The following is a 16,965-nucleotide window of genomic DNA, read 5'->3' on the forward strand; positions in this document are numbered from 1 at the left end:
CACATGGTGATTCTAAAAAAAACTCCAAAGATCTTTTAAATAATCTAAAATCTCTCTCCTTTGCTGAAGTTTATTCGACTAAAACGTTTCACTTTTTAACATTTTATACTACCATACACCACTTAACCCGTCTAAAAGAAATCGCACAACGCATTTAAATGCGTATTTCCCATGATATTGTCATTTGTGATACGGACTTTCCTTTTTGATCATTCCTATTGACCATTGTCTATAGTTTATTAGTTGGGTAATTTTGTTATTATTTTGAGTAATATACTTGAAACCTCATAATCTATTTTAATCTATCTTAATCATGCAGTTGAAACTACAATATCAATGTAAAATAAATGCAAAAAAAATCAAAAATAAACGTAAAATTGTATTATACTAAGTACAAGCTATATAACATATGTACACTACAGATTTATGTACAATAAAAGTTCAAATAAAGATGTTGTAAATTAGCTGTTCAGCTCTCCGCTCATGGCTCGGATCAGACAACAGGCAAACACAATACATAGACACTAGAAATAAATTAAATGCTTATTTTAACTACTCGTTATGTAACTTAAGGATGCTCGTTGCCCTATTTAAGAATAAAGGATTTCAAAGGGTTGTGAAGTGCTTTAAGATCTTTAACGCTATATGAATATAGGAAGAAAAATAAATGTGTCAGTGTATTCGTTTTTTGTTGTTGTTGTTTTTTTTGGAATATAAGCATTTGAAATTATGGCAGGAAAAGGATTTCTCTAGATTTTTCAAAGGCTTTGTCTTGGCAGGTTTTATCTGTTAAAACACTACATAAATAACAATGATTTTATACAAAAAACCTCCCAAATAACATTTGAATGTGTGTTTTTCATGAAATTGTAAAAAGAAGAGTTGGTCACTCGGCAAAAAAAATATCGATGCTATGAAATTGATGAAACCAGAGGAGTCCGAAAATCTGACAAAAATGGCTAAACATGACCTGCGAACATCCTTAACTTGAAATAGTGTTTTGCTTCAGATCATTAACTAACCTTTTCATCCTACACTTTTTAAATGAAACAGCGTACAATTGCTTTCAAAATAATCTTTTAGATTGAGCCATATTAGTTGAAATATTTTTATCAATAATAGTTAAAAATAACCATTTTTCTTTGTACATGGCTAATAAGAAAGTTCTGTTTTAAATGTCACTTCTAATCTCTAATGTTCTTTTTTATTCAGTTTTCAAATTTCTTTCTTGATATTTCGTATATATTTTGATTAAATTACTGTTTTTTTTTTATTTTAACCTATTGTTCGACTACTACTCCTTTACTCTGACTCACCTGAACCAACACGATGACTATACCGATTCCGATAATATATCCAGCATTAGTTTTGGCATAGTCGTATATAGACTGGTAACAACCCTACAAAGGTAAGTCATATATTAACATTACAAAAAGAGTAGAAAAAATCCATTTAATGATAGTTTAAATCTCTTCTCATAAGTGTTTTAAAATCCAATACAATATGCTCTAAAATTAGATTTTTCCACCGCTCAACCGTGGTTCCTTTGATTTACTAACCGAACTATCTACACTTTCAGACACGTTTAAATTTTCTCGCACAATACGTAAACGAACGCAAAACGCTGTACAAACGCCTGATCGAACAAATGGTCGATCTAAAGTTAAAAGATAAAGGTAAAATCAAGGTTAATCACGGTCAACTGATTCTTATCAAGGAACAAAGGCAAAGCTGACAGAATTCAATCCAAAGTCACACAGGGAAAAGGTTTCCAATAAATGTCACTTTTAAAGCAAAAAAATCAGACATATATAATATAAACAAAACAAGTTTAAGTATACTACATGTACTTTTGTAAGTGTTTTAATTACCGTGTTCTGGTTAGAGTTTGTACTAGTTGGGATAGTCTGGCATTTAGGGTCATCCGGTTTAAACGATGAAGGGTTATCGTAGAATTTCTCTTTGGTTTCCTCCGATGCCTTACAACATGTTTCAGGGATTTTTATGTCAGCTGTTCTATTCCATTTAGTTGCGCCATCGAAATCATGGAAGTTGTCTACACCACAGCAGTCGAACTGAAGTAAAACAAAATAACACACATCAAATGGACATTTTTTACTTGACGTTTAAGAAGGTGGTTTTTTGTTGTCCTTCTTTACATTTTAAGACATTGTGGATCTGCTGTGGCATCTAACAAATCTTTACAATTTGTGGGAAACATTGTCTCCGGAAATACGTCTAACGGAATACATTATTCGTCTCTTTTCTTTTATTTATAGTTGTGTTTACTTACCTTCACCTGAGCAAAATTGACCCCAAGTGTAAAAACATCTCCTGTATCCAAACGTCCGTCATATGTGGCATTGATTCTCTCTTTAAGGATAGGTTTTAGCTTTGCTGTAACCTTCAAAAGACATGTATACAGTAAAATGAATGGTTTTAAGAATCTTATAATATAATACTTAAGATAGCCATGTTTTCAGCAAGACGATATGACTTCAGAGATATTCAGCATTTTTGCAAATGATACTTTTTTTGATTAATGCAGTGTTTAAATGCAACTCTATCCTGATTCATGCAAATGCATAGTTAAAATTGTAGCTTCGTGCTATCAGCAAAATTATATTGCAGACATGGTCGATATTATCATTTATGATGGCAGATCATTTTTCCACTCTTTCAAAACCGTCGTCGAATGGTAATGGTTAACTGTAACAGGTGTATTGTTTTTGTCAATAATAAATGTCAGGATTGCTGTCTCAAGAGTCTTTCCTCCTTATAAGTATCTTCAATATTTCATTTCAAATTATGTCTAATTGTAAGAAAAAGGTAGATCTATCCTATGATAAATTTGTGTCAATTTTTCTAAGTTACAGGTACATGTATGTATGCAATAAAAACTGTTGGTTCCAAGGACGTGATTTAGCGAGATAAGTCTGGTGGAACACGGTCAAACCTCGTTTTAATATCTAATTGCTAAATTAAGCCCGTTTAATGGAGAGGTTCAAAGTTTAATCAGCTGAATAACAGTCTGACCATGCTTAGATATAATCAGGTAAAAAGAAAGGAGAATAAAATTTAATACCGTTTATGATTTTATAATTTTAAAATTTCAGCAGTTGTAGTAGCAGTAAAAACAATTCGTTGAAATGTTTTATTTGAATTTGTTTAAATAATAGAATATTTTACCGATTTTTTTTATCAAGAAAAATGATATTTTTATTCTCTGGGTTCCAATTGTTGTAATTCATTTTAGCAAATTGTATCTTTACAAATGACACACGGCCTTGTACGTCTGTCATAGATCTGAAATTCTAACCAAAGTTAAAAAAAACAAACTTACATCAGATGTAAAAACAATGCCTATTATAGTTGCTGTCAGTTCAACAATGATAATAATAGTAATAATGCCAGCATACTGAAAATAGAAAAAAAATACTTCAGTTACATTCGATGTAAGAATGATAACTACGTCCTCGTCCTATCAACTACTTTGTAAGGTGTCACTTCATGGTTGTCAATACTGGAAAATTGTCTTGATCATTTCAAGGAACATATCAAGTTAAACAATGCTTTATCTGTTGTTTGCAATTGTCATTTATTATCAAATGAATTCTTGAAAAGTATTAGAATCACCTCTTTTATATTATGTAATACATCGAACATAAAACGTCGTTCAAGTTAGGGAAACTTTTCAAAGGTACATACAAAAAATATGTGGGAGATTTATGTCTTATCTATGCTTCCAATTTCTTCTTTTGACTTAGAATTTTAGTTCAGCTTTACTTTTGCAACCTAATTAATATAACAAGAAAAGGTAAGGAGAATATGTCAAAGATACAAAACCCCCACCGGGATGACAACGTCAGCCCAGGTCCACCCATTGGTCTACAATGAATGACGAGGAAAATCCTTATACCACAAGGCAGGCCGCAGCTGGCCCCAATTACACTAGTTTGTGTAGCAAGACAAGAAAGGACTATAAATTAAATTCTATGTCATTATAGTAATGTTTAGATTGAGAATATGAGTCATCGTCTGTCAGTTTTAGACCATAAGCAAAGAATACTTAATACTTACAAGTTGAAGCAAAACCTTATGGTTTTTACAGGCTCCAAAACATCCAAGAAATCCAACTACTACAGCAAACACTCCACCTACAATCAATACAACAGATCCAGTCCTCATCAAAGATGTTACATCGTAATTTTCAGCATCCCCAAACTGTGTCAGTACTTCTAATGCACTGTTCTTGACAATAGCTGTAATACCTAGTGCTACTCCTAGTACTCCAAGTAACTACAATGTTCAAAATACAAATACAGTTACTGATCACTGAAGAAATCACGGAAATTCCATTCTATCATTGTTTTAACTCGAGTTGGCCATTTGTGTCGTATTGTTTTATCCCCAGCGATAGCGAGGGTATTAATAACGACATAAATGGCCAGCCCGTGGTAAAAAAAATGATAAAATGGAGTTTCCAAGATTTATTTCGATTCTAAAAGGACTCGTTTTTTCATATTTTTTAGTAGACGCAGTCTATGTGTTGCACGAAATGTTGGTCATGTGTTTATCACTTCTTTACCATGACTGTGGTCTAAAGAGCTTAGTAGCACGCACATCAAAATCTCCTATTAATCACGAAGTTAAAAACTGCTAACACTCCTGTAGTGTTCAAAATACAATAATAGCTAGCCTTGATCATCAAACTTGCACAAAAAGATTGCTATTCAATTGCATGTGTGTGTTCAAGAAGTTGTTAAATAGCATTTATGTATCGTAATTCGCTAAATGCATATTTTGCATTTTCTTATGCATGTGTCCTCTAACATAGCATACAATATTTGTGAATTACAGGGTTAATTTGCTAATTTAATTTTCCAGCGGGCAATTATGGGCACATGTTTGAAAATATACCAAATTAAAGTTCGTTGTTTTGTTTCTTTCCCTTTTGTTGTCTTTTGTTTTAACTGTTTTGTTGTTGTTGTTGTTGTTGTTGTTTTTATTACTTCGAAATTATCTAAAAAAAAAACATTGTATTTACTTACGAAAAAGAGAAAGTTGACTGTAAATAAAATATACTTCGAAAGCGTTGCTCCACATGCCATGTTGTAAGTTTGCTACCTAGTAACAAATATATAAAGGAAGTTCTTCATAAAAGTATCATTTATTACCCGCCTCGTCATTCAATTCAAACATACGTACAGGAAATTTTCTGTGAATTTGTTTGTACTTTAAGTTCAGTCTTGATGCATGAACACTTTCATTTCTTCTGTCGGAAATTCGTACTCGATGCATTTAAATTGGTATTATTAATGTAGTCAAATTTCTTTAAATACTGAACACAATACTCGATATTACTTGATTTAACAGATCTATTTATATGAACTATAATCAAAGTACTTTTGGCTAAGTATCTACAACATCGCAAATACAGTCCGCAGCTAACAAAACACTTGTCACTGACTTCAGTAAAAAGTTAACATAGTGTTAATGTTTTGACAAAAATAATATGGATATCACTTGAAGATTATACAATTTTAATACTTTTCGTCATCTAAAAATAGAAAAAACCCTATCGTGAACATCAGAAATGAAATGATACTTCTACTTTATTTGGTTTTTCAAGCTTCATATCGTGAACATCAGAAATGAAATGATACTTCTACTTTATTTGGTTTTTCAAGCTTCATATGAAAGATTATTCAAATTCTTGAAATAAATATATACCACATATCAATTGAGCAATATGCAACGAAAGCACTAATACAGAAATAAATACCCGAGTGATATAAAGCACTAAAACAGGAATAAATACCAGAGTGAACATTTTTCTCAGCAATGAGTATAAAGTAGACCTAAACTACCCCTCCTATCAAAAGGTTTATTGAATTTCACCTGAACACATATACTAATAGTATAGAAACATCAAAGCCACATAATGATGATTATTCATTAATCATCGACCGTGAAGTGATTACTAGATGTGCAAGTCAGCGTTTATTTTATGAATGTTGTGCTGGTGAATTATTAAAATATTACACTATATATGCAAGACATGATAATTACTGATTATGGTATATGAAGACCACAAGTCTGTGGACATAAAATCAGCAAAAATGTGTAGTAACTGGTGTCGGTGTGTAAACACATCTATGTAACAGTTTAAGTTTGCAGCGCAAAATTGAGAAAGTGTGCTCTGCGAAAACGACTTGTTTGTTCCATTTAGAATTATAAAGGTAATCAAAAACTGATTTCAAAAATGTTGATTGATGATTTTGACCAAATTAGATTGTAAACAAAAAAGTTAGAAACACACACTTTATCAAAGTGAAAATTGAAAGATTACATAAAGTCTGAGTATCAGTATTGCTTTTTTTTTTAATTCTGCAATTTACACGAAACTCAAGCGCTTGAATATCCAAGTCCTGATTTTCCTTGAAATTACTACAGAAAAATACCAATGACTCTACAAAAAAATCAACAACAAAAAACAAACAAACAAACAAACAAAAACAAAACAAAAAAACTCGAGTTCCTTCATTTTATATTATCAATTGCGAAATTATTGTAATATAAATATAATCAAGCAGCTATTAAAAAGCTGAAAAAACTTCTATTCCCCATACACAATTAAAATCCCGACATAAAAACATTATACATCGTCGTTTTTCCAAAACAAAAAACAAAAAAAAATGGTACACCTAGATACAAATATATTGTTCTTGGTAGAGATTCCTCATACTTTGTAAGAAATAATTCCAAATCATCTTCCAAATATACAGAGGAAGATGTTTACAAAATGCTGGAACTTTTAATCGACAACATATTTGTCCAGTGTGGTGGACGTGTTTTTCAACAAACGGTCGGCATTCCTATGGGAACAAATTGTGCTCCTTTACTTGCTGACCGATTACTTCACTCTTATGATGCTGACTTTATAGCTGATCTGATCCGAAAGAAAGAATATCGTTTGGCTAGATCCTTTAATCTCAGTTTCCACTATATAGATGACGTATTATCTTTAAACAATCCTAATTTCGGGGATTTGATACATCGCATCTACCCCAAAGAACTTGAGATAAAGGATACTACAGACATTGTAGTCAGCCTCATATCTTGACTTACACTTAGAAATCGATGGCAAAGGAAACCTATTGACCAAACTTTACGACAAACGTGATGACTTTTCATTCAGAATTGTCAACGTTCCTTTCATCTGTGGCAACATCCCTTCAGCACCTGCGTATGGAGTGTTCATATCGCAACTCATACGTTATGCCAGAGCTTGCCGAAACTACGCACACTTTTTTGTATCGCGCTAGAACTCTAACGAATAGGCTTCTGGAACAGGGTTATGTTAAAAAAGAAACGTAGTTATTGACGTTTAAAGTTGCAATTTGTTTACTGTCACACCGAAAACTGTATTTTTTAATGTGTTAAAATGTAATGATATAGTTTATATTTACACTACGACGAATAAAAATCATAACAAACATGTTCTCTAAGTGACAAGATCCCGCAACACTGATTTCTATGTGAAAATTGCGAAAATAAAAATTTGTTACTGTACATTTTTTACAGTAACTCTGTATGCCTTTTTGACGTCTATTTTATAACATACTGTACACTTTTTGGTGTTTTCCTATGTAGAAAAGGTGAAGTTATATCATTATTTTACTCTATATTATGTTTGGACTTTAGTTATTTATCCAAGATATGTTCTGTTTATATAATAATATTTCTTATTTTTTGCAGGAACAGATGTCATAAATGTCATAATGGAATACTATAATTGTTATTACTGCCCGAATGGCTATGGCGTTTTTAAGAACATTTCTGACCACCTTATGGAAGAACATAATACAGAGACTTTCAAAATAATACGTCAAACATTTTCCGAAAAAAATAATACACATGGATATACTACCATTAACTACAAATTTAGACCGATTGACTCAATTTTGGCTGGAAAACAAATTCTTTTTGAGGAACCAGATAAAGTTTATATAAAAGATGCAGGAAATTTTCAAACACCTAGTCCGCTAACGAACAAAAGACATAAATCATATTTGTCAGCATTCAAAACTGCCTTACAGTATCGTTCTGATGATTCCGATGACGATATTGCAAAAGAAATTCATGATCTTCCAATACAGGGATTAGAACCTTTGACCGAAGAAAAGGCAACAAATACAGATTTCGATGACTTGATAGAGCTTTTAGATGTTTTGCCTAAAGCTATTGACTCTCTAAAGGATGCAGAAATGTATACCGTATGGATTAACTATGTACGAATGCTTGGTAGCAACGAATTTCCATTACAGAATATAGCAAATTTATTGTTCTTAGACGTTTGCCGGTGGTATCAATGTGACAGTACGGTTAGTATGCGATATTCACCGGAAATAAAACACTTTTGGCTCCTGGGATATAAATTATTTCATGGGAAATTTCTGAGATTTATAACCGGACGCCGACGCTGGGGTTATCACATCATCTTCGCTGGCCAAGGGTTCAGATTCACTTACTCATCTTCACCCTTGGCGGATTTAGCCCTAATGTTATGGATAGAAATCGTGACATTTGATTGGATGAGGCCATACTTGGCTGGATCTTATCGTTTTGTTCAAGCTAAGCTAAGCTAATGGGTATTTTACGTCGTGACTATATCCATGTGGACCTGCATCGACGGTGGGTTAGTAACTGCCACACCGTGATGGCTTTACGTAGCCAGTCTTTCGGAGAACCCATCAGAAGAACTCTGCTGTGTTGGACCTATTTAGCGACTGGACTACTCTGCTGACACTTTCGCCTACCAATAGCCACATGGCCTATTGGCGTTTCCCCACTGTGACCGTTTGGGAGGTCTGTCAGCTGCGCAGTGTATTGTTCAGCTAACTAGGGGAGTTTAACGTCCTGACTATACCCAAGTGGGCCTGCATGGACGTGTATTGTTCAATACAGAAAAATGATACTTATTTATGAAATATATTACTACTAATATGGTTAATATTAAAAGTAAAGTTTGCAAAATAACTGATGAAAAAATTTCAATTAAATCTAATTTCTATATTTTTATAAAGAGTATATAAAAAATTGAATTTAGATTTTAAAATATTTCAACTTTGATGTTAATATGTTGAAATAAAAATGATGTAAATATCAGTACAAAGGGAGAAAATATTATTCTAATAAATTGCATGGCTAAATCCGCCAAGGGTGAAGAGGAGTAGCGGATCGGAACCCTTGGCTGGCGAAGATGTTATCACATAAGTTCCCCCTCAATTCGTGAGGTGAGCTAAAAATGAAACAGTTTTTATATAACGCACAGCGGACCAGAAATTTAAACAGAATTGTGGCCGGCAGTCCCTGGAATATAATGAAAAGCATTTACGTTACGTCAAAAAGAGTTCAGTTGTTACATGAAAAAGGTATACAGTATCAATTTTCTTAACATTAAAAAGTGTAAAGTTTTATTTTCGCAATTTTCATGTAGTAATCAGTGTTGCGGGATCTTGTCACTTAGAGATGTTTCTTATGATTTTTATTTGTCGTCGTGTAAATATAAACTATATCATTACATTTTAACACATTAAAAAATACAGTTCTCGGTTTGACAGTAAACAAATTGCAACTTTAAACGTCAATAACTATGTTTCTTTTTGATTTATAGCCAAATAAAAAGAACAGCACTTCAATCAATCACTAACAGGTGTTCATGAAAATTTTCAAAGAGAATGATTGTAAATATAAAGCTACAATGTAAAAACAACAGTACAGGCATCTCGAATGTTAAAAGCAAGCAGGGGACAATACTTACCAGCAAACAAGATCAAGCTAACAGGTGGGTCCAACATTTCAAGGAGGTACTTAAACACCCAGCACCTCAAGAAAATGTCAACATTGAACCATCAGAAAATATGTTAGATATCGACCTAGATCGATCGAGTGAAGTCGAAATCAGAAAGGCCATATCATCGCTTAAGAATGGGAAAGCTCCAGGAAATGACCAGATCTACTCAGAACTATTAAGAACAGACATTACAACATCCACTAAGGTTCTGACAAATCTATTCAGGAAAATATGGAACATTGACGCCATCCCCAGTGATTGGACTAAAGGTCTAATTGTAAACCATGCACCGATCAAAAACTCCGAGAAGAACAAGCCGGATTTCGAAGAGGTAGAGGATGTGTAGACCAGATCTTCACTCTAAGAAACATCACTGAACAATGCATTGAGTGGAATAGTCCTCTTTACATCAACTTTATTGACTTCATAAATGCCTTCGATAGTATAAATAGAGATACACTATGGAAGATATTGCAACATTACCATCAAAGATAATTACCATCATCAGAAAGTTCTACTTTCGCTATGAGTGAAGTGCCATCCTAAATAACCGCACATCTGATTGGTTCCAGGTCGAGTCAGGAGTAAGATAAGTTGCATCATCTCACCTGTTCTCTTTCTCTTGACCATTGACTGTGTAATGAGAAAAACAACAGATAGACCGAGAGGGATACAATGGGACCTGATGTCACACCTTGGAGACCTCGATTTCGCTGATGACCTAGCCATTCTCTCCACAAACTTTAAGAATATGCAAGAAAAATCAAATAACCTAAACAAATTTCCCCGCCAAACAGGCCTTAACATCAGTACCACGAAAACAAAAGCAATGAAAATCAACGCTAACTCTTCATCAAAGATCAATATCGGAAATACCTCAATAGAGTTTGTAGAAGACTTTACCTACTTAGGAAGCTTGATCAGCACTGACAACGCTGCCCAAAGGGACATCGAAGCTAGACTAGGGAAAGCACGGACAGCATTTTCCATCCTGCGTCCTATCTGGAGATCCAACTTATACTCGTTGAAAACTAAGATAAAACTCTTCAACAGTAATGTGAAATCAGTTTTTCTATATGGATCTGAGTGCTGAAGAATCATCCAAAGCGACCTAAAGAAAATTGAGAGTTTTTACTATGGATGCCTACGGAAGATATGCAAAATATTTTGGCAGAACAAAATCTCAAATATCTGCTCCAAAAACAAATCGCAAGAACATCAACATTGAGATCGAAGAAAGGAGGTCGCGATAGCTAGTGCATGTTTTTCGTATGAACCAGCAACGGTTACCTAAAGTTGCCCTCAGATGGACTCCGTCTGGAAGGCAGAAGCCTGGTAGGCCAAAAACAACTTGGCGAAGAACAGTGGAGGCTGAACTGAAACAGGGTGGATATACGTGGGGAGAAGCTCAGAAGATAGCCAAAGACAGACCCAGGTGGCGGGAAACAATTGCAGCCTTATGTCTCACCGGAGACGAAGAGGATTAAGTAAGTAAATCTGCACCATGAAAACTTATTTATGCAACGGGTCATAGTTTTCCTTTCCTCGTTTGTCTACCCCGACTTGACGTTTTTATGAGCAACTCGGCGGGTGTTTCTAGAAAAGCAGAGGACGCTTACCTTACTGGTGCACCTGGTCCATGCTCCCAGTTTTTAGTGGAGTCCGAGTTGCTCATTTGCTTTTGTTACTTTGTATGTATGATTCTAGTTACTTTATGTTCTTCGTTGGGTATGTCTGTTTTCCGTGTCTGATCTTTCTCCCTGGATTGCATTCTTTTGATTACCGCTATAACTTTGGTTCCTTTGATTACTCTTTCAGACGGGATTAATAGGTTTGTTTGTTCTTGATGTTAGAAAAAATATGTTTGATTTAGAAAAGATGTTTTATGAAATTTGTTAACCTAATTGTCCGGACACTGTAGTCGTGCTGCTGTTTCAACTTAAATCATTATAACGCCTATACGCCCGCAGTTATTGTCAGATGGTATAGATTTATTAAAATGTTGCATTCCATTCTGCATTATCAATATAAGATATGTAATAAATAAAGGTCTCAATAATCATATCCCAACAATTGTCTGTACCAAAGCGCTTCTTCATCACAAAAGACCGATATCATCTATCAATATTGCATAGTCGCCTCAGTATTGTTTAAATGTGTCACCAGAATACAGTCATGTGTGACAGCATGTTTGAGACAAATAAAATGATATCAATAATTGCGATCTTTTCCGTACTTTTCTTATTTCATCAGTTCATTATTATTATTATTCTACCTATACATCGGTATATTTCAATTTTATCACCTATATCAAAATTAGAATAGTTGTAGTCTGAATGATTCTTGTAAAGTTATCAAACAATACACGAAAACACATATAAAAATCTGTAAATACTAGTAAACTCGTTGGGTGATGTTTTGATCATCAAGTTTAAGATCAATTATGTAACGTAAAACTATGCACAGAGAGCATGCTAAGTGTTCAAATTTTGGATCGAAAAATATGTTGTGGAGACCAGCCAAATACATTCAAAGATGTACCAAATGCGCTTATGCCATCACTTGGCGTCCGTCATCTGTTAACTTATGTTTCATAAAAATCGTATTTTTCTGAAATAGCTTGCTTAGTTTTGGCCGCCATCATCCTTCGAGAAAAGTATAAAAAAATTGTATTTAGGTAGTCAAAACAAATGTAAATAGAACACGAGTGAGTCTTTAATTTGAAGTTACATCTAAAAAAAAACTATCAGTGTTTGCGAAAAAATGAAGACCCTTATTAAGGCTTGAAGAGATCTATAAAAGTTTCCATTGTGTGAAACTAAAAAGATAAAAGACATAAAGATCTTGATAGGCTAAACATAATGTTTTTTTGTAGTTTAAGCTAATATCTATAACAGTATAACAGACAAAAAAAAAACTTTTTATTGATGAAATTATCGTTATGGTATTGTGCAGGCCTATAAAAGTACCTTTGAGGCCAAGTTGTATAGGACGACTCATTATTGAATTATTACCCTGCAAAGGTGAAAAAAATATTATGTTTTGTTTTTAATTTAGCTAGCTATTAGTATTTAGAAAAAAATATATTGTTTTTTATGAAATGGTCCTCGTGATAAAGACCTACAAAACTCGAAGTTGAAGGACGACACCTTACTAGATTTATCTCCTAGAAATGCGAAAAATGACGTTAATTTTAAGAACCATATCAAATACAAAGAAACTTTCAATTCTGATGACAATGCTTGTGTACGTAATTATCCAATAATGTTTAATTTGAGCCTTTGTAAATCATGCAACATATTTACAAGCTCGTAAACACTCTCTAGTTTGTTTTTATTTTCAAAAAACTTTGTAGCCAATAAATTCATATCGTAGATCTCTCGTGACCGTATCTTAAGTATCTCCATAATATGACTTGAAGGCATTAACTTTTACATCAGTCGACACCATTATGGCACATTATGTGCATAAACGCGAAGGACATATTGCGCTAAAACATACATCTACAGTTCCTATCTTCCATTAGGTTCATGACCCATGACATATGTAATAAAGTTGATATGTATGTGTAAAATATAATATTGGAAATGGTACAAGAATGTGGTTCTGGACGAATGAGCAAGCATCATTCAGGAAACCATAAAATCTCCGCATAAATGATTAACAATATCACTTTATTCAAATTTCCTTTCAAATTGTACTGCGTGGGACTATTTACCTGTGAGTGTTGTGGTTGTATGTTCTTTTTTTACTCTATAAATCAAACAAACAACTTGGATACACTAAATGAGAAGATTATAGTAAAAAAGTTTCATTTTATTTAGAGAAAAACAAATAGAAAAAAATAACTACTTCGCTCCGTTTGCTAAGCATTCAACTGTTATTTTGAGTTCATGAATCGATACTGGCTTGTAATATTCTATTTATATATTTTACACAGTTCTGAAACTGTACTGGGCACACCCTAAATGCTTAAAACATATATTATTTCCGACCGTTTGAACTCGATACAACGATTGGTTATCATCAAAATCATAGCTTCGTAGCAACCGCGATGGATGCTTGAAGAATGTGGATTGAAATTAAAAAAAAAACAATACTTTAATCCTTGCTTTCAAATAAGTTTTCAATAACTCCACTCGTCAGAAACAACTGTAAAATGGTGCGCTCATAAGGAATATAAAGTAAATCACCTTACGGTTGGCGTTTTCACGTAGCATTGCCCATCTTCATTGCTAAGCTGAAAAATCATGCGAGATTTAAAGCAAAGTGAAGCTAACATACCTTGTGGCTCGCTGTCTTTCTTTAATCGTGTTTCCCTTCTTGTGTATATATGATTTGTATGATTGACAGAAAGTTATATCCTTTATGACTAAGTGTCAAGTTTATTATGAGTTCACTCACTTGTAACCCTTTTAAAGTAAAGGTGTATTACACGCCTCCATTTCTGTATAATATTGTTAGGGATACGTACGTCATGCGTATGATGCAGTACTGTCACATGAAAACTTGTGGGTAATGAGATGATTATATACACCATACCATATATATATAGCGATCAATTTTTGCACAATTGTCATTTACGAGTCATTACTGTATATTTAGAATGGGCTGTTGATGATCCGGGTCCACCCATAACTTTGATGTAGATGTTACACGCCCTTTCATCTTAACTGTTCAACTTTATATATTTTTTTATTATTCAAAAATAAAATTTGCATATTTACATTTTTCAATTTATGTTAATTTTAAATTACATTTAATTCGCTAATGATAAACTATAAAGTTACGACGTAAAAATCAATTCGTGACATGAACGGCTAAATTTATTGCACACATGACCCAAGTCATAGATTTTTTCATTCGTAATTTGTTGAACTCATGGTTAGGTAAGAGCTCCTTATACGTACAGGACATGATGCTGCACAGTGGATGTGGTCCTAATGATTTTGAGAATTTCACTTCAGTTTACTCCACAGTCAACCTCGTATTCGGCTATATTTAAAAATCTGAACTGGCCTATGTTGAGTTCGGTTGATTGCGGCAATCATTATATTCATACCAATTTGGTGCAAAGTATGTCTAAATGAACATTGTTTTCGATAAGCAAAATGGTAAAATTACTGTAGTGTTAACTAATATGGTTCAACTGTTTTGTTTCAACAAAACAAAAAACAAAAAATACACAGTAAATATTCGTGAAAATGATTGTATTCGTATAATTTGTACACGACATAATACTGTTTTTATTTACGGTCTAAAACTTTTTAGCTTATTTTCAATACCATGATATACCAATGGACCTTTTCTCTAAATTATGTGAAAATCTAGTCTTTTTTATTTCAACTTATAATAAGTAATTGTAAGAACTTGCCAATTAATTCTGCAAGATGGTAAAAGTAATATAAAAAAGAAAAGAAAAGGTCCAGGAAAAATGATGTAACATACAATAAATGGTAACGTTGCGATTTTTGAGATTTTATTATTTCTTCCAATTTGGCAGTAGACGGTAGAATGACCAATGACCTTTACTGTTGTTTGTTCATCACGTATATAAACATTATTGATGTTTTCTTCGTCACGCGTGAGTAAACTATAGATATGTAATAAGCCCGAGGTGAATTGTTTTTGTCTTTATTGTAGTGGTATATTTTTACAATAAATATATTATGCAAGCTATCATACATGTATATAACGACAACTGTATTTATGTGTAATATCTACACGATTTTGAAATGTTAATGGTTTCAATAGTTACATGCATATATAAGTATGTGAATTTGTTAACTTAAGAAATATTCGCATTCTACTAGAAATACTGTCGGGTCGAGGCACGTAAATGCATTACATATATATGAATGGGTGTCGGTTTTTCATTGTCAGGATATATGAATGGGGTGGGTAAAAAATTTTGGGGCCGCACACCAGTACCCTTTCACCAGTTAATTTACCCCACCCCTCCCCCCGTGGGTGCAGGGGGTTGGCACCCCTCCTTTTTTATTGGAACATTTGTTATTTTCATTTGTAAAATTGGCAAAATATGGTAAATAATGACCTAGTACCCCTCTTTTTCTGAGGAACACCGGCTGGCACCCATGCTTTTCAAATTGTCTACATCCGCACTAGCTGCGAAATCGTAGCTCTTGATCTTTTTTTTTTTTTTGATTTTGCGATCTAGACGTTAAGAAAATACAAAAAAATAGTTAGAGCTACGTTTCGCAGCTACATCCGCACCTGTATACAGTCGACAAAGTTATATTTTTCTTAATTTTATTGTGAGGTTGGTAATGCAGATATTGGATTTTGGTCAGAGCATTTGAAAAAAAATCATGATTGTTTCTACACCAGCAATACTAGAGGTTGGGGTATGGAGAAACGGAATTCCAACCTCTTACGTTGTAGGAGTAGATTGTTTCTATCAAATATTAGACAGTTATCGGCGCTGGGGATATTTTTTTTTGATCGGTCAAAAATAACTTCAGCGCCGAATCCCAAAAGGAATTACATATAGGATATTTTAAGGAATTATGTGATAGTCAAAACAGTAAAATATCTCCAAGGCCGAATCCCTAAAGGTACTCCTACAACGTAAGAGGTTAGGATGGCACCAAGTCTTAAAATAGCTTGCCAGACAAACTCCAGCATTGCTGGAGTACCCTATAGCATCTGACATGTTGAAAGCCACCGCAAATGTTAATTAGTTAAACATGTGTTTTAAAGTACTTTATGTCTTTTATTTACACAAAAGAAGTTTAACCTACCGGAAATCGAACTATAAAAATCCTAAATATTTGTTAAATACCTAAAAAAACATTGGTAATGAAGACAGTTGTCAAAATGACCAGCAATTTTGAATTAGGTCACTAATTTTACGGAATGTAATATATTTTTGACAAAACGAACTTAAAGTTGGTAAAGGCAATTCGTTGGTTAATTTGACATGTTCGTTTCGCAAATTTTATAATCCGTAATTTTATCAACCGGAATTACACACTCAAAAGCTAAAAACCAAATATGAAGTTCATTTTAACTGCTTTTACAAAGGATTTCCAGGATTGCTGGATATTCTAATCAGGTAGGTCATTGTTTTTCTTTAGTTTAGTCAC

General features: G+C 33.4%; 1 protein-coding gene across 4 annotated transcripts; it reads right to left on the bottom strand.

The window, feature by feature from the left end:
* Nucleotides 1–366: 366 nt before the first annotated feature.
* Nucleotides 367–14,404, bottom strand: LOC148625395 (tetraspanin-18B-like). Of its 4 annotated transcripts, XM_088568901.1 has the most exons (9): nucleotides 14,334–14,404; nucleotides 13,960–14,099; nucleotides 5,052–5,127; nucleotides 4,081–4,299; nucleotides 3,344–3,418; nucleotides 2,294–2,404; nucleotides 1,872–2,075; nucleotides 1,317–1,400; nucleotides 367–524 (listed from the first exon to the last, which is right to left on the bottom strand). In XM_088568901.1, the coding sequence occupies exons 3-9, from the start codon at nucleotides 5,109–5,111 to the stop codon at nucleotides 462–464; spliced, it is 816 nt and encodes a 271-aa protein (XP_088425027.1). In that variant the 5' UTR covers nucleotides 5,112–5,127; nucleotides 13,960–14,099; nucleotides 14,334–14,404; the 3' UTR covers nucleotides 367–461. The 4 variants fall into 4 exon arrangements, with proteins under 4 accessions (XP_088425027.1, XP_088425028.1, XP_088425026.1 ...); XM_088568902.1 differs by lacking the exon at nucleotides 13,960–14,099 and having other exon boundaries at nucleotides 14,334–14,385; XM_088568900.1 differs by lacking the exon at nucleotides 13,960–14,099 and having other exon boundaries at nucleotides 14,264–14,374.
* Between the last annotated feature and the right edge of the window lie 2,561 nt (nucleotides 14,405–16,965).

The sequence above is a fragment of the Perna viridis genome, chromosome 2, assembly GCF_037379345.1.
Source record: "Perna viridis isolate PV_CMFRI_1.1 ecotype Kerala chromosome 2, ASM3737934v1, whole genome shotgun sequence".
In the NCBI taxonomy this organism is placed as follows: Eukaryota; Metazoa; Mollusca; class Bivalvia; order Mytilida; family Mytilidae; genus Perna; species Perna viridis.